Here is a 17,258-nt window from a genome sequence, read left to right as displayed (position 1 = left end):
TAAGCATATAAAATTGATAGAGACCCGCGACTGCCCCGCATACGTCACATGAAATGTCTGCTGGCTCGGAGTTGATTCTTCCTCAAAAATTATCATCATTTCATTCTTTCTTAAATCTTTTCTTTGTTTCTTGGGAGGAAGATTGATCGCGTTCTATTCCACTGTTCCTTGTCGCGAGATAAATCTATGGGCTTTTGAGTCCCGTTTCTCAAGTCCAGTCACCTGCGAGACAAATTCCACGGCTCGGTCATTTCAGTTCAGCAGCAATGAAGCAGAGATTCTCGTCAATAGACGTCAAAATAATATGTCAAGAGCTCAACACTTCTATCATAGGCTTGCGAGTCTCGAATATATATGATCTTTCGTCGGTAAGACTTCCTCCTTCACGGGTCAATAGCCCCTCTGACGTCGTTTTGTAAATGGATATAGCGCATCTTCCTTTTCAAACTAGCCAAACCAGATTACCGCAAACAACTCATCATAGACTCCGGATTCCGTTGCCACCTCACTGAATACTCGCGAACCACAGCAAATACCCCCTCGGGCTTCGTGAGCCGGTTGCGCAAATGTCTCAAGACAAGACGGGTCACGGCTGTCAAACAGCTAGGTACGGACAGGATCATTGACATCGTTATCAGTGATGGGCTTTTCCATATATACCTCGAATTCTTCGCTGGGGGCAATATCATCCTTACAGATGCGGAGAACAAAATTCTAGCTCTGTTTCGTACCGTTGCGGCTGCCGGGGAACAAGACGAGGTCAAAATTGGGTTGACGTATGCGGTTGAGAAGGCTCAATATTACAATGGGATACCCCCCGTATCAGAAGAGAGGCTGAGAGCTACGATACAAAAGGCGATAGATGCGGAGCAGTCACCAGGAGGAAATGCGCAGAGAAAGCCCAAGAAAAAGGTTGATGTGTTCAGAAGGGCTGTCTCCAGTGGGTTTCCTGAATTTCCACCTCTTTTGCTTGAAGATGCTTTTGCTGCCACTGGGTTTGATTCGAGTATTACGTTAAAAGAAGTTCTTGAGGACGAGAGCATTTTCCAAAAGGCTATGGCCGTCCTTCGTGAAGCGGAAAAGATAGTTGCGGGATTATCTGAAGGAGAAACAAAAGGCTATATTGTAGCCAAAGAACGAGCCAAAAAGGATACAGATTTCGATCAATCGAACGACTCAGCTTCAAAAGAGAACCTACTTTTTGAAGACTTCCATCCGTTCAGACCTCGACAGTTTGAGGGGAAACCTGGCTACCACATTCTTGAATATGATAACTTCAATAAAACAGTGGACGAATATTTCTCCTCTATCGAATCGCAGAAACTTGAATCCCGGTTAGCTGAGCATGAAGAGACTGCCAAAAGAAAACTTGAAGCAGCTAGAGCAGATCACCTCGACCGAGCTGGGGCCTTGAAACAAGCGCAGGAATTGCACATTCGCAAAGCAGAAGCTATTCAGGCCAATATTTACCGCGTACAGGAAGCGACAGATGCGGTCAACGGTCTTATTGCGCAAGGAATGGATTGGGTGGAAATCGCCAGGTTGATAGAGATGGAACAGGAACGAAACAATCCAGTTGCCAAGACTATCAAGCTGCCATTGAAGCTCTTTGAGAATACCATCACATTACTATTGAGCGAGGAAAGTGCAAAAGGAGAAGGGGACAAAGAAGAATTTTCTGAGTCTGAGCCGGAAGGATCAGACAGCAATTCTGAGAGTGAATTTGAGAAAGATGGCGGCCCGAAACGAAAAAATGCCGAGCCTTTGGCAATTGATATTGATTTGAGCTTATCACCGTGGTCGAATGCAACTCAATACTACGAACAGAAGAAAACTGCCGCTGTTAAGGAGCAGAAAACGATCCAGTCATCTGAAAAAGCCTTGAAGAGTCAGGAGAAAAAGGTCACTGAGGACTTGAAAAAGCACCTCAAGCAGGAGAAGCAGGTACTGCGACCTTCAAGGAAGCCATTTTGGTTTGAGAAGTATCTTTACTTCATATCATCTGAAGGTTACCTGGTCCTAGGTGGTCGTGACTCACATCAAGTGGAAATATTGTACCAACGATATTTGAAAAAGGGTGATGTGTTTGTTCATGCTGATCTTGAAGGAGCTACTCCTATGATTGTGAAGAACAAAGAGGGGACTTCCAATGCGCCTATCCCACCCGGTACGTTGACTCAAGCTGGTAGTATTTCTGTGGCCACATCGAAGGCCTGGGAAACCAAGGCGTTGATGCCTTCGTGGTGGGTACATGCGCATCAAGTATCGAGGACGAATGAGCGGGGTGAGCTCCTGGCTTCTGGAGGTTTCATGGTCAAGGGCGAGAAGAATTACCTAGCACCCGGGCAGCCTGTATTGGGTTTTGCTGTTTTGTTTCAAATCAGCAAAGAGAGTGTTCACAATCATCGAAAGCATCGTATAGAAGAATACTCTGAACTGGATACAAAGGAAACAGTTTCGGCAGAGACGAGTGCACAGGAAGCTTCGTCGGATGTTAAAAGCACAGTCAAAGAAGATGTTCTAGCTGTAGCCGACGACACAGTCGAACAACCAGAGACGGAAACACAGGTTGAGGAAGAAGATTCGGCCTCGGAGAGCGAGAAAGAAGTAGAAGATGAAGCACCAAAATCCAATCCCCTTCAACCCTCCGCCAACCAAGGAGACACCGAAGCACCACCAGAAGACAATGCAGAGGCAGCCGATGAAGAAGACTCAGAGAATGAAACCGATGAGATGTCTACTATCAACCAAGACGAAGCCCCCCAACGCAAGTCCAATGGCAAACAATCAACCAAACCAACAACAACAACAACAACAACAAAACAGAGAACTCTCCGTGGTAAAAAAGGTAAAGCCAAGAAAGCAGCCCAAAAATACGCACACCAAGATGAAGAAGATCGCGAACTAGCCCTACGACTTCTCGGTGCAAACACCAAAGTCAACAAAACAGCCGAATCAGCGGCAGAAATCAAGGCGAAACGTGAAGCCGAGCTTGAGGCACAGAAACAGCGTCGACGTGCACAGCATGAACGAGCAGCAGAAGCGGAACGGAAACGGCAGGAACAGTTCCTCAAGAACCGCCGCGAAGGAGAAGGTGCCGACGTTGCTAACGGAGAAGACGAAACCTACAACGACGAAACCATCAAAGCTGAAGCGGAGGATCTATCCTGGCTTCCAGCTCTGGTCGGCACGCCCCTCCCTGAAGATGAAGTCCTCGCCGCAATCCCCGTTGCCGCACCCTGGTCTGTCGTAGCTCGATTCAAATACCGCGCAAAACTACAAGCCGGAAGTGTGAAGAAAGGTAAAGCTATCAAGGAGATACTGGGTCAATGGATCCTTGAAGCTGGAGGATCTTCTGGTGTTGGCGCTGGTGCTGGTTCTGGGGCAGGAAACAAAATCGCCAAAAAGGTTATTGCAGATGATGTTGCAGAAGGGTTGGATCGAGCTACTGCGGAAAGAATGCGTGCTCGTGAAGCGGATTTGTTCAAGGGTTGGCGCGATGCTGAGGTTATGAATACTTTACCTGTTGGGAAGGTGCGTATTGTTTCTAGTGGGGCTGCTGGTGGTAGCGGTGCTGGTGCAGGTAAAGCTGATAGAGGTGGGAAAGGGAAAGGAGGTGGTGGTGGTGGACCAAAAGGTGGGAAAGGGGGAAAGAAGAAGTAGTTCTTCTCTGCGAATATTATGAATAGAGTCTAGAGACATTTTCTGGTATATGTGGATACGAGTACAGGACTCAAAGCTGCGTGTGATTAGAACATGAATTTCTGTATAACATACACAAAACATCCGTCAAATCAACTGAATCAATCCACTCTAAACTCCGTGCACCGTAATCGCTAAGAAACTAAACCCTCAAGACGCCAAGCACATGACAAAAGCTCATCTAGTCCTATAAATATGGCTAGGTCCCGTTCCCGTCATTTTACTATTATAATCATGTTGGCATCAAATCAATTTGTGGCACAGACGGTCTCGCGCTCGTCTTACGCTTGTTAGCGGTAGTAGTAGAGCTCGACCGCCGATAGGTACTATAACCGGAGGATGAAGATCCTCGACTTCGAGAGTTATAACTTTTGTAGCTCCTCTTTGCTGAGCCTCCAGTGTATGTGTAAGCTTCTGGGATCCAGGGCTTCCGTCTTCTGGAAGATGATCCGCTGCTGGTACGCTGTGCGCCACCACGAGCTCGACTACGTGGTGCAGAAGACGCCTTGCTTGTTGTTCTCCTACTTGTCGTAGAAGGAGCATCTAGATCAGTGACTGATACATGTTAGTCCTGAATACAACCTGTCACATTGTAAAAACGAAAAATGAGACATACATTGAGTGGATGGTACCCTTGTTTGAGTGGAGGCAGAGGTACCAAAGTACTGGCTGGTGTTCTGGTCATCCGGATCCAACTGTGAAAGCGAGAACATGAAATCCTCATCGTCGCCGTACTCGTCATCGCTATCGAGATTGATGACGTTCGTGTGGTTCGGATCATGAATAACCTCGTTGTTCGCTCTCATATCCGAGAGTAGCTGTTTGGAATTTCGAATCAGCTTCAAGAACCGGGAACCATAGCGATCGACTTTGTCCTGATTGATTTCAGGGATCTCTTTCATTTGATTCGTGTCTATGACAGTAAGTATCACTGAATCGGAGACTCGACGTGGAAATGCTAACCTTCAGGAAGATAGATTGCCATTTCCCGTAATATGGCATCTGGGAAAGGTTGGTTGCGAAGATTTCTCTCCATCATGATCTACAGAGAATATGGTGAGCTAAATATCTTCTGCGGTCACTTCTAAATACGAATGCCCACCTGTTGACTGAGTTCCTTCGCGTTGGTCACAAAGTCCTCAACCACCATTTGCTGATTATCGTCCAATTCAGCAAGCCGATCATCCTGAACAATCGGAGGTCCCACTTCAGCCTTTTTGCGACGGTTCGATTTCCCTGCTACTCGTACTGGTTCGAATCCATCACTATCATCGTCGTCACCGGCTGCTTTGACGGCTCCACGCTTGCCTTTAGCCTTCGGCGCTGCTTTCGGTGTTGCTTTACGACGCGAAGCTTGTACTGGAGATGGCACATTTGTCGACTGCGGATGATAATCCGAGGCTCCAGACATACCAGTAGAAACAGTGCCACTGGCCCTCTTTGCTGACTTCGAGGATGCGCGTACTTGCATTGTGAAAGGAGACTTTGCTGAAAGAAATTGACTGGCTTTAGGGCCCAGTTTGACATACCTATGAGTGAATCTGCTCGTAGTTTTGGACCATTCTTCCAGGATATCTTCACCCACTAACTTGAAAAATAAACGTTCAACGTCTCCAAGTTCTATGTCGTGACCAACACCGTATTGCGGCAACTGGGCATGGTCACCTTTCATCCTTTTAAAAGTTCCAGCGAAGATATCGATGCAATGCAAAATGGTGACGTCCTCATCCCTATCGTTGAACAGTCTAACAAGCTGGATAGCCTGCTTTGCAAGATCTGAGAAATCAACCGTTTGAAAGGTCTCGTCAGTCTTGCAATTATCACATGTGCGATGACAGTCGCCGGCGCGAAAGGACTCATTGAAGTACGCAAGGATCTGTACACGTCTGCAGTCGCTCTGATTCTCGCAGAACTGTACAACATGTCGAAGCATTTGCCGTTGACGGTTTTTCTGTTGCCAATCACCGTCTGACTGTTCAATGAAGCGCTTCTGCGCAGCAGTATCTCTATAGCTGTAGAACAGGTAGCAACCTGAGCGCTTCCCATCCCGTCCAGCACGACCAGTTTCTTGGTAGTAACCTTCCAAACTTTTGGGCATAGTATGGTGAATAACAAACCGAACATCGGGCTTGTCAATGCCCATACCGAAGGCAATGGTAGCGACAATCACATCGTATTTACCAGACTGCCAGTCACGCTGGACAGCAGTCCGTTCTGCTGATGCCATACCTGCATGGTAATGCGTTGCTTTGATCTTGTACCCCTTAGAAAGCTCTTGGGCAACCTTTTCGCAATCCTTCCGAGACAAACAATAAACTATGCCAGCTTTCCTTTTATACGAAGTTTGAATGATGTCTGCTATCTGCGAAATAATGTCCGGAGCAGAACCTTTCTTGGGAAGAACGTCATACGTGAGATTGGGCCTGTTGAAACTCTGACTCAACACCTCGCATCCCTTCATCCTCAAGTTGTTTATAACGTCAATCTTCACATTTTCAGTTGCCGTGGCAGTCAATGCCATGACAGGGATCCCGGGAAACTCTGAGCGAAAGGACCCGAGTTCCTTATAGTCTGGCCGGAAATCATGACCCCATTGACTGACACAATGAGCCTCGTCTATGACTAGGCGGGCCAATTTTCTGTTGGCATGAAGTGTCTTGAGAATATCACGCAATGTCAAGTTCTTGTTGACCATTTCAGGCGTGACATAGAGTAATTCTAGCTCTCGGTCTGCAAAAGGGCTTGAGAGGGCCGACATAACCCATCTTTTGTGCTCGGGGGTTACATCTCCGTTGATAAAGAACGCCTTGATTCCTAATTTCTGGAGATGATCAACCTGGTCTTCCATCAAACTGAGCAAAGGCGATACAACGATCGTAACGCCTTTCGTCCGACCGCTGTGTATCACAGACGGCAATTGATAGCAAAGTGACTTGCCACCTCCTGTGGGCATCAAAACAAATGCATCTTTACCTCCAAGTGTCGCATTGATTGCCTCTAGCTGGTTAGGTCGGAAGCCCTTGAGATGAAAGCGATCTCTCATGACTGTCCTTACATCTTTGGACCAAGCGAAGGACAACATAGAGTTGGGATCAGGAACCGTAGGTTTCTGAGTGGGTTGTGGTTGACGACTGGAGTTACCAGAAGTTTCGGCAAAGATCCTGCGATTATCAGAATAGGTTGCTGGTGCTTCATTGAGCCCGGTCGACAAAACGTTGTCTGTTTCAAGAAAGTCTTCCTCATCAAAGTCAAAATCATCCGAGGTGATAAATGGAGCGGCCGCGTTCGAGGGTATTCCGGTAGAATAGGAATTGCCTTCCTGAAAGGTCGACACATCCTGGCGGTAAGATGTAGTCAAGCTCGCAGCGCGACTATTTGAGGGTACTATTGGTGGAGTCTCGGTCTGAAATCTCTGAGGAATGGGTTGCGCAACGGGCCGTACAAGCGTTTGTGGTGTGGCAGGTAGAACGGTGTTCCCTAAGTCCCCAAACTGGGGAGGCGGAGTGAAAGCAGAGAGATCCATGTCGATTATAGATAATAGATCGCTTAACCGTGCCTCGATACCTTGGAGATCCTTCACAATATCTTGGCTCTCTTTGATCTCTGCCGCCAAACCTGTCAAATCTTCTCCATCAGCAACAGCTTTCACCATCATGTCCTTCAGTTGTTGCTTCCTCGACTTCTTTTCATCATACGAAGCCCTTTCCAACTTGACCTTCCCTAACGCATCAACTTTCACTCGAGCAGCTTTGCCTTCAGCCACAACCTCGTGTGGTGGGAGTTCTCCTTCAATGGCATGTTGAACCACAACAGCAGCATTCGCGACCAGAGCTTTGTTTAATTTCTCAATGGCTCCATCAACAGCTGCTGGATTGAGAGACAAGAAATGCTCTACTTTGGGATTCGGGGTGATTTGAGACAAAGGGGTAGAAGCTACAGTGTCAACAATAGCCTGTCTCTTTTTGGGTGAAACCTTTTTCGGTGATAGCTTTTTAGGTGAAGTAAACTTTGGTTGAGTTTGGATTACATCGGGTTGTGGTGTGGTTTCAGCATTCGGAGCTCGATTACTGTCCCTTGGGTTTAATCCCCTTTCGCTTGGCCGAATTCTCTTAGGGGGTAAAGGCTCAAAGGCATCTTCGTCGGAGTCCCAGGAAAACAAATTCGGATCGAGATCTTCTTGGCTATCTCTTTTAGTTCTCGATTTACTAGTCGGAGTGGTCGTGGTAGTTGGTTTCTTCGAGACTGCCGAACGAACAGGTGATTGCCGGGCTAATTCCTGTGACGACGTGATATCATAACTAGGCGGATCCGATGAAATTGTTGGCGTAATATCAGCAACTGACACGTCATCATCATCATCGTCATCACCCGGTAGATGAGATGCTTTTAATCGAGGACTGTTCCTCCGGGGAGACCCTAGATCCGACTGATATTCGTCGCTTTTTCTCTTTTTCCCTTGTTTGGGTAAAGGCTCTGGACGCATAGCACAATCTTCTCTCCATAATGTTTGTGAATCGCCAAACGCTTCTACTGTTCCAGAGGAGGTGGTTTGTTCGACATCGCCTGTAAGATCAATAGACTCGATATCATCGAAATGAGACTTATAATCTGAAGAAAGAATAGGTCCTAATTTCGTAGGCGTTACGTTTCGTTTCCTGCGACTGGGACTTGATATTATAGCGGCTGTTACTAACCATTAGCAAGAAAACAGGTCCCTCCAATCAGAACAGTAGGTACCTGAAGCAGATCGATATGAGATATCCCCAACTTTTGGTCTGTCAGATCCAGAATTCTTCCGGACGTCAGACCCGGGAGTCAATGGTCTTGCATTGTCACTCCTGTTGCCGGCCGTAATGCTAAGCATGCGCGGCTTAGACGCCGACGAGGAAGCGAGGTTGAGTCGTGCCATAGTCGCGTCCTGCAAGACACAGTCTCCATCGCTATCGACTTTCAATCCGAGATCTTCATTTTTCTTCAATATTGCAATTGAATTTTCGTCCAAAGTGATGGTCAACTCTTCCGTATGAATTGGCCGGGGTGCCTCTAAAAGTGGTTGTGGTGGAATTTGGGTATTTGAGGCATCAACATCAGGGCGCGTCAACAACACGTCCAATGCAGCAAAGTCCGGTTGTCCACGGTCGACAAGCCAACGAAGGTGCTGCTTGAGGTTATTCTTTGTCATAGGGGCGACTCATCGCTTCAAGCTTTACTGTAAGTTGTGTCCTTGTCTGCCAGTTGATTTTGAGATAGGGTCGTTTGAAGTTCCCAGCAAGAGGGCAGTGGATGATTAATCGATCGCGGGTCCACGGCTCTTGCCATTGGAACGTTGGAACGCGGAACAGATTATCTAACTTCTTATGGTTAGTCAATCCGCGTGCTCACGTGATGCGCTGCGATAACGAACAGGGAAAGAGAAAAACAAAATCATCAGTCATCGCCTGTATAGTATACTTAGCAAGAAAATTTGGGGAAACTTGGCATCGCTCCTGAATATTGGATTTCTAGCGAATGTTCACAATGGGCGTTGACCAAAAGAAAGTGGACAAGATCCGTTCCTTTGCTGAAAGGGGACGCAATCTTGAGAAGCAATATGGAGAGAATCCTCTGAGTCTAGACGCGATTCAGCTATACAACCGGAGATTAGACGACACAATTCGATCTTTACAAGATCATGTCAAGCGTCAAGAAGACACACTTCGACAGGTAAGCAGCAAGATTTCACAGTAAATAGACAAAAGAATACTAATAGGATTTGTAGCTACGCGCCTCTAAACAAGAATTAGAGATTTCTGGCCATGACGCAGAACCTACAGAGAGATTGGCTCAGGTCCACCGAGCAAAAAAGGCATACGACTCTCTATTGAAATCTGAGCCAGACCTTCCCGCGCCAGACTCTCCACTACCATGCCTAATTGCTATAAGGGAAACTTCTCGGGTAATTCAAGAAAACAAAGCGTCAATCTCCAATTTACGGAAATCCCTACCATTAAATCGGCAACAGCTCAAAGATGAGCAAGAAGACCTAGAAGATGCCAGGCGCATTCACGATGGTCTCAAAAACCGCGTCGAACGGATTCGAAGGGAACAGTCGGAAAATTCAACCAAGAATCCGTCTGAACTAGCAGATGAATTCGTCAACTCGGAACGCAAGAAGATCCGCGCACTAAAGACTTCTTCTTCAAAACTGAGAAAGGAATTAGATCAATTCATAGACGATCATCTCGCATCGCGACTAGCAGCAGAAGATCTTGGTGGCCCCGTTGTTGGAGATACTATGGAAGTTCCCGATTCCACTTTGGAAGCAGGATATACAGCTCACGGCAAACCTAAAAAGCCAAAATCATCGACGACACAGAATGGGAATGATGACGATGATCCCAGACAGCAACGTATAGATAGCCTCCTTCGACGGCTGCGGCAGGGGGACGATGACCCGACTAGTACTGCTCCGAGGAATAAAAGAGAGGCTGCGGCAGCTGCAATGCATGAATTGATAAACTCTCTACTAGAAGCTGAAACAATCTATGTCGAATTGCCACGCGAGTCTGCGGCTTCAAGATTTCTAGTTCGCGCTAAAGTGGCGCAGCTTCATCCGCGGGATGCACGAAGAATTCGTTTGATTGACTTCGGGCGCTCGTTTGAGGAATAAGCGATCATCACCCTTTATATTGCTTGGTATGGCTAGATACAAGATGCTATCTGCCAATGACATGACATCACCATGTTTCTAATCAATGGTATCCTCCTTCAAAAAGAACAGTTGATGCATAACTTCATCACCTCGGTCACGCAACGCGCTGTGATACATGGTATTCGTGATAACTTGCTTAGCTCCCTTGATTTTCTTGGCTGTCTCAGTAGCGAATTCGTAGGCGACGTACATGTCGTCCACAAAAGTAGCTGCGTACACTGGAACCTCGTTTTTGGCCAGTTGAGCTTCGTCATATATCGCTGGCCAGTCATCTGTGGATGCAAGAATATCTGCAACTTCTTTAAGATCACATAGTTCGTCGTAGGATTCAAACATATCTTTGTAGATCTGCGGGAGATAAGTATCTCGTTATTTGAATGTAAAACGGAAACATATCTCACCATTTCTCCAGTGAAGTATATTTCCGTCTCAGTGTTACCCTGGACTCGGAACCGGGAATTCTGAGCACGCAGTCTATCCGCTGACCAGCGAGAAGCTTCTCTAGAATTAAGACATTGATGAGCATCCAAATTCTTGATTGAGTGGAGCGATGGCATACCCCTGGCAATAGATGGGCTCATGCAGGATAGCATAAATGACTGCGTTATCATATTCTCCATAACTCTCAACAAGTGAGAGTATTGGGCGAGTCAGAAAACCAAAAGAATCGAGGTCAAGTGTCATTCGTAGAACAACATCTGAATCGTCCACAAGTAAGTATAATGTTTCAGCAACATTAGGTGATGTCCCATACCATGAATGCTATCCAAACCCCCTGTTACCCGTTAGCTAAACTGAATCAACACGCATATTATAAAAGGTATACCATGCACTCCAAAGGTAATTCCAATTTGTTGAAATCTCTCTGGTGTGAGTACTCCTGCTCCGAGACGAGGTTTATTCTCCTGCAAGTATTGAACGATTCTTTTGACACGCTCCGCATCTTCTGGATATTTTTGGTAGTATGCTTGATTCCGTTCTACAACTTTCTCTGGCAAAGTGTTAACCATGTCATGATTTTAATGCTCCATGGCCACGCTTACCATATGTCTTCTTATAAACCTCATCAGGGCCGTTCACCAGCGGCGGCAATCCGCCAGTCAAGAACACTTCCCGGAGGCCTTCGGGACTACCCAATAAGATTCAAATCAGATATACAGTAACCTTTGCGATGCAATTTTACGGAAACTCACAAATTTGAAAGATAGGTGGTTGCGCAGAACCCACCAAAGCTCTGCCCTAGAACGCTCCATTTCTGGTATTCTTCGGGGTAAGTAGCGGTCAAGCATTTACGGATAGCTTCACAATCGCGCACAATATTGTCTGCGCGGAAATTTTTCAGATATTCGGCTTGTTTGACTGCGTTACCTTGGCGGGCAAGAGTTTGCGAGGTGATAGTGGAGCTAAGCCCAGTCCCACGTTGGTCGAGTAACAGAATCTAGCAGATTTATCAGCACGCGTGACACCAAAAAGATAGAGAAATAAAACTTAATCTACCTGGTAACCCTTGTCAAGAATGAAGGGAACGAATCCCACTTCCTGTGGTGGACGACATCCAAACCCGGGACCACCTTGCAAATACACGAGCCACGGAAGTGGTTTCTCGTTTTGCTCTGTATCGGGAAACGTTGAAGGACGGCGGACACTTCGAGCAAAGAGTCGAATTGTCCCTTCACTAGGCTTACTGTAATTTAGGGGAACATCAAAAAACAACTCGGCTACTCGAAGTTTGCCTGCAGCGGGCATGTCAGCAATGATCGATCTTTCGGTTTATGCTCTTCGTATCCACTTCATGGGCTTACCGGGGACAGTATGGAGCCGTCTGTCGATTAGCTTTGCTGCGGCGGGATTCATTATTAGGTCTACCGTAGTGGTTGATGTAGCAAGTAGCTAGAATTTGATGTGATGATGTCAATGATAGAGAGAAGAAGTCGATTGCTCACGACGTACGAAGATCTCGTGGTTGTTTTGGAGATTTGTTGGAGAAAAAATACGTTGATAAGGCAACTGTGGGGTAAAACTCAGGCACCTATTTGTTGGTGGTGGGCCGGCGTGAGGAGTGAACCGTCCTCTGATTCTCACCGAGCTGAACCTGTGTGACAAGCATGATTAGCAAGAATTGGAGATCCATTATAATAACTCCCGTCTGGGCCCTGAGTATGGGTCTGCCCGCACCTACTTGCCGATTCGAGGCATAAATAGAGGGGTCCAGTGCAACTCTGGTTGACTCCAACTTGAACCCAGAATATCATGGAGAAGATGGGAGGAGACAAGAAGCAGGAGTCTCTTTCTCCTTCTAATCATGCTATACCTGGGTTGTAAGTATTTTATCTAAGTATATCTTCAACTCTTCTGAGTCGTTGCTGATTCTTCCAGTACTGGTAACCCGCAGCCCATCATTCCAATGTATATGAATGTGAAAGAGAATGAGATGCATCGAAAAGAACTTCATGCCTTCAGCCAGTCTCTATGGGATCTCATTTTTCAACCACCGAACCTTCCGGTTCTACCGACCTCCGATTCATTATCAAAGGCCCGCATGACTCTGCTCGATCACCTTCCTGATCGAGGACAGGGATTGGAAAGAACCAAAGACCACCTACTCCATGACATCGTACCAGCATTCAACGCGAGTAGCCTGAGTCCTAATTACTACGGTTTTGTGACCGGCGGCGCGACTCCAGCTGCCATTTTAGCCGACAATGTCGTTTCAGTATATGACCAGAATGTTCAAGTTCATATGGAGGAACATTCGGTTGCTACGGACGTTGAGTTTAAAGCATTAGGCCTTGTGGCGGATTTACTGAGACTGAATCGGAAGACCTGGCATAATGGAACATTTACAACGGGAGCCACAGCAAGCAACATATTAGGCCTGGCATGTGGCAGGGAATATGTATTGAGGAAAGCGGCAGAGAGACATGGCAGTCCAATCTACAGTGTGGGAGAACACGGACTCTTCGAAGTCTTACAAGCTGCTGGCCTTACAGGGATTCAAGTACTCTCTACAATGCCCCATTCCTCGGTTGGGAAAGCAGCAGGGATTCTAGGAATAGGACGTTCTAACATGAAGAGTATCTGCACTTCCCCAACGAATCCTCTTGAGATTGACATAGAGCTGTTGGAGAAGGAACTCTCAAGAACCGAGAAAGCCAGTATTGTGTGTATATCCTGCGGAGAAGTCAACACAGGCCATTTCGCGACAAACGGTGGCAAGCAGATGCGTGAAATTCGGAGATTATGCGACAAGTACGGTGCCTGGATTCATGTTGACGGAGCATTTGGTATCTTTGGTCGAATATTAGACACATCTCAAGAGGAATACACAGCCATTACCCGCGGATGCGAAGGCGTTGAACTCGCAGACTCAATAACAGCAGACGCCCACAAATTCCTCAATGTCCCTTATGACTGCGGTATCTTCTTCTGTCGGTACTCTTCAAGTACGCTCTCAGAGGACGTCTTCCGCAACGCAAATGCAGCATATCTCAACTCAGGTGCCAGCAATGGCGCATCCCATGTCCCATCACCATTGAACATTGGTCTCGAAAACTCGCGACGCTTAAGAGCATTACCAGTTTATGCTTCCTTGATGGCATACGGCAAAAATGGCTTCAAGACTATTTTAGAGACGCAAATCCGTCTTGCGCGCATGATCGCCGGCTGGCTATACGATCATCCTGCATATACCCCTTTACCACTTGCTGCAAGCGAAGAGGACCTTTGTGCTCAAACGTACATGATTGTGCTATTTCAAGCGAACGATGAGAAATTCAATCAGCAATTGACTAAGAAAATCAATGGTACTTCAAAGATGTATGTTTCGGGTACATCTTGGGAAGGGAAGCCGGCGTGTCGTATTGCTATATCTACCTGGAGGGCTGATGTGTTGAGGGATTTTGCGGTTGTAACCGATGTACTTGAAAAGGTTGCTTCTAATAGCTGATTTATTGAGTATATAAGGAACATATAAGTGACCTACAATAAATTTATTACAGCTGATATCCGCTGTAACATCACATGTAGATCAAGATCGGAGAATATAAACCTTGGAGACTGTATTCACATTCATAGTATGCTCTCAATTTTGCATCTTTTTCCCAAGATAAAGTTGTTAGGTTCATCTCCGTCGTCCAGCTCCTCCACCCTCCGCTCTATCTGCCATACTGACCACCTCGCCAATACCAGCCGCCTCCTGCTCATCTTCAAGAGCCATAATCTCCTCGCGACTATCCCACCATTTTTCTTCCGCAAGATCAAACGCCTCTTTCCGAAGCTCCTTGACTGTCTTTTCCGCTGGATCTCCACGCTGCTTCAATTTCTCCAGTAGATAATTCTGCCATTCTGCAGTTGTGCGAACAAAGAAGTCCCGTAGACTCTCAAATGGTCGTGGTTGTGGTCTGTCGTCTTTGGTTTCTGGGTCACCTTCTGTCTCTTCGACTTCAAGTTGTTGCATATCGCGCGTTATTGAGGGCACTGTGAATTCGATCTGTGCTTCGGAGGGTGTGTCTACCGACATGGCCTCTCCAGCTTCGTCTTCATCTTCGTCCATATCTTCATCATCGTCTTCCTCCTCATCTTCGTCGTCACTTGCTTCGACTTGCGTGTTCCAGTTCGCAGGTTCGTTGTAGAAGATCTCCTTCACACCATCCAGCTTCACCAGATCTATAGAATACATGTCGTTGAAAATGAATTCTTGATCTCCTCGTTCAAATGTGCCTCCAAACACGAACAGAGTATCATCCTGAACAGTCAACTGAGCATTGAACCGCCGATGCGGCATCTCAAACTTAACAATTTCCGGCTTAACAAGTTCGACTTCTTCTTTATCGACAGGACTATCAATGTCCATATTATCTTCGTCAACATATGCTGTTCGAATGCCGCGCTTTGCTTCCAAAGCAGCAAGATTGCGTAATAAGTCTTCTTCATCCGCTTTACTTCGATCCCGAGCTTTCACGGCCTGAGTTTGCTGTTTCTTCCCGTGCGCTTTTGGCCGACGTAGAGTAAGCGGGAAGAATCGGTTTCGTTCGAGATTCCATGCAAACATGGTATCGAAAAATTCACTGTCGATACCTTCTTCACTCATTTCTATGTCATGGACACCACCAAACATTATTCCGCGTCCCTTATGGTAGGCCATTGTGACACCGGCGCGCGGAGGGTTGGGTGCATTGGCGGGTTTCTTGCGTCGTTCCCATCGAACTGTTGGTCCCGTAGAGGCGGGAGCATCTGCTGCAGGAGGTGTGATGCGTAGAAACCAAGTATCTTGATGAACCATTGGTTTTAAAGTGACTCTTTGCGGACCACCGGCACCTTTACCCTGCTTTCCTCCGCCACCAGCACCGGTCGATGCTTTGACGCGAGAGTAGCCGCCATATAAGACGGCACCAGACTCATGGGGTAAAAATGAAAACGAAGATCGAGCATCTGGTTTCTGAGATGCGGCAGGAAGTACTGGGTTAAACCATACGAATTTGGTGCAATCGTAGATCCAGAGATCTTGTAGGTATTTTGTCTGTTGGGAGGTGTCTTGGAATCCACCAAATAGGATGATATAATTCTGTATCGCATTAGTATATATGCCCTGAAACTATACTTAGTAAACGAATTTTAGCAGACAAACCTTATAATATGTCATTCTATGACCACTTCGAGCCGGTGGGCCTTTCCCCTTGGGCTCAAGACGAGTCCATTCCCGAGTGGCAGGATCAAGATGCCAAAAGTCATTGTAATGATAAAAAGTACCCTGTTTAGGTGACGAGAATTCCCCACCGAAAAGATAGACACCTCCTGCATTTCCACCTCGACACCAAGCATGTCCACTCCTCGGCAAAGGGCTGTTGGGACTGGTGACTTCCCGCCACTCTCGACGATCAATCAGATAGACATAGAGATTATTGAAGAATGTGGCGAGAGTACCGTCAAAATATTCGCCGCCAAAGACCAGTAATTCGTTTCGATTAGCTGGTGAGGCAAGAATGGTCGAGGAGGAGCGTGGAGAAGGTGGATTTGAAGGTACTTCTGTGACCTTTAGGAATTTTGCTTGTTCTTCAGCATAGGCTGCCAAAACAGCGTCCAAATCCACATCTTCGGCATCACTGTCGACGTCTTTCCCCTTGGACTTGTTCTTTTTCTCTTTTTTGTCGGCTTTTTTTAGTTGTTTAGCGGCGTTGCGTTCTTTTTTCTCTGCGGATTTCTTTTTGTCTTTTTTGGCCATTCTGTCTTGATCTCTCGAGAATATGCTTGTACAATAACTGGACTAATATCGCACTTTGAGGCCAAGTCCATCTAAAAAGGGGCCATGAATGCTCGTCTCTTTTTGTCTCGAACAAATATATGAGGAATCTCCAATCCCCGCAAAATAATGGTTCAATAGTGGATCGTCAAAATTTGCCCCTCTAGAAGCATTCCAGTTATCTGATTGGCTCAAAAGTCTATACTTCAGGAATATCTGAATGATATGGAAATTCTGATATATCAGGACGCATTCTTCAATATCTACATAGCTTTGATTCTTGCCAAAAACGATATGAGCCACAGAGCTGTGGACTATGTTCGTATATGCATGATTCGACCTGTTCATCTCGAGCAAATCGAGTTTCTTTTCTAGGTATCTGGATTGACACGAAGAAAGCATAGGTAGAACAAAGGTCATGGTATCCAGCTCAGATAAATAAGACATTTATATAGTAACACTAGACAGTCCTCGCCAGTAATTGATCCCATTCTTGCATGTAGCATGCTGAATCTGCGCGAAAATTGGTGGTGAAGAGAGCAAAGAATAAGTACAGGCGGAAGATGTTATGCCTCAGGCACATAAATCACGTGACCAGCACGTTGCCAAGCTCCTTCTGTTCCAAGA

General features: G+C 46.4%; 6 protein-coding genes across 6 annotated transcripts, besides 2 other annotated features; 3 read left to right on the top strand and 3 right to left on the bottom strand.

Moving 5' to 3' along the window:
- Positions 1–266: 266 nt before the first annotated feature.
- On the top strand, positions 267–3,692 carry TSTA_068780 (DUF814 domain protein, putative; the record flags this gene model as incomplete). The annotated part of the gene is made up of 2 exons (XM_002340800.1): positions 267–368; positions 430–3,692. The coding sequence occupies 2 exons, from the start codon at positions 267–269 to the stop codon at positions 3,661–3,663; spliced, it is 3,336 nt and encodes a 1,111-aa protein (XP_002340841.1). The 3' UTR covers positions 3,664–3,692.
- Positions 2,798–2,821: a microsatellite.
- Positions 3,549–3,629: a microsatellite.
- A 49-nt stretch (positions 3,693–3,741) lies between the features above and the next one.
- TSTA_068770 (RecQ family helicase MusN) lies at positions 3,742–8,884 on the bottom strand (the record flags this gene model as incomplete). The annotated part of the gene is made up of 5 exons (XM_002340799.1): positions 3,742–4,257; positions 4,319–4,615; positions 4,666–4,744; positions 4,805–8,385; positions 8,440–8,884. 5 exons carry the CDS (start codon positions 8,882–8,884, stop codon positions 3,935–3,937), a joined length of 4,725 nt encoding a protein of 1,574 aa, XP_002340840.1. The 3' UTR covers positions 3,742–3,934.
- A 251-nt stretch (positions 8,885–9,135) lies between these two features.
- Positions 9,136–10,351, top strand: TSTA_068760 (uncharacterized protein; the record flags this gene model as incomplete). Its single annotated transcript, XM_002340798.1, has 2 exons — positions 9,136–9,405; positions 9,461–10,351. The coding sequence occupies exons 1-2, from the start codon at positions 9,211–9,213 to the stop codon at positions 10,349–10,351; spliced, it is 1,086 nt and encodes a 361-aa protein (XP_002340839.1). The 5' UTR covers positions 9,136–9,210.
- Positions 10,171–12,473, bottom strand: TSTA_068750 (proline iminopeptidase). The gene is made up of 9 exons (XM_002340797.1): positions 12,196–12,473; positions 11,891–12,126; positions 11,587–11,831; positions 11,437–11,522; positions 11,220–11,384; positions 11,148–11,168; positions 10,953–11,091; positions 10,795–10,894; positions 10,171–10,741 (listed from the first exon to the last, which is right to left on the bottom strand). The coding sequence occupies exons 1-9, from the start codon at positions 12,245–12,247 to the stop codon at positions 10,430–10,432; spliced, it is 1,356 nt and encodes a 451-aa protein (XP_002340838.1). The 5' UTR covers positions 12,248–12,473; the 3' UTR covers positions 10,171–10,429.
- Positions 12,474–12,481: 8 nt separating this feature from the next.
- TSTA_068740 (tyrosine decarboxylase, putative) lies at positions 12,482–14,339 on the top strand (the record flags this gene model as incomplete). Its single annotated transcript, XM_002340796.1, has 2 exons — positions 12,482–12,711; positions 12,770–14,339. Exons 1-2 carry the CDS (start codon positions 12,644–12,646, stop codon positions 14,337–14,339), a joined length of 1,638 nt encoding a protein of 545 aa, XP_002340837.1. The 5' UTR covers positions 12,482–12,643.
- Positions 14,340–14,513: 174 nt separating this feature from the next.
- Positions 14,514–16,726, bottom strand: TSTA_068730 (Kelch repeats protein, putative; the record flags this gene model as incomplete). Its single annotated transcript, XM_002340795.1, has 2 exons — positions 16,020–16,726; positions 14,514–15,956 (listed from the first exon to the last, which is right to left on the bottom strand). The coding sequence occupies exons 1-2, from the start codon at positions 16,611–16,613 to the stop codon at positions 14,514–14,516; spliced, it is 2,037 nt and encodes a 678-aa protein (XP_002340836.1). The 5' UTR covers positions 16,614–16,726.
- Between the last annotated feature and the right edge of the window lie 532 nt (positions 16,727–17,258).

The sequence above is a fragment of the Talaromyces stipitatus genome, genomic scaffold, assembly GCF_000003125.1.
Source record: "Talaromyces stipitatus ATCC 10500 scf_1105507295523 genomic scaffold, whole genome shotgun sequence".
NCBI classification, from domain to species: Eukaryota; Fungi; Ascomycota; class Eurotiomycetes; order Eurotiales; family Trichocomaceae; genus Talaromyces; species Talaromyces stipitatus.
The sequence above is the reverse complement of the archived record's forward strand: the minus strand, read 5'-3'. Positions and strand labels throughout refer to the sequence as shown.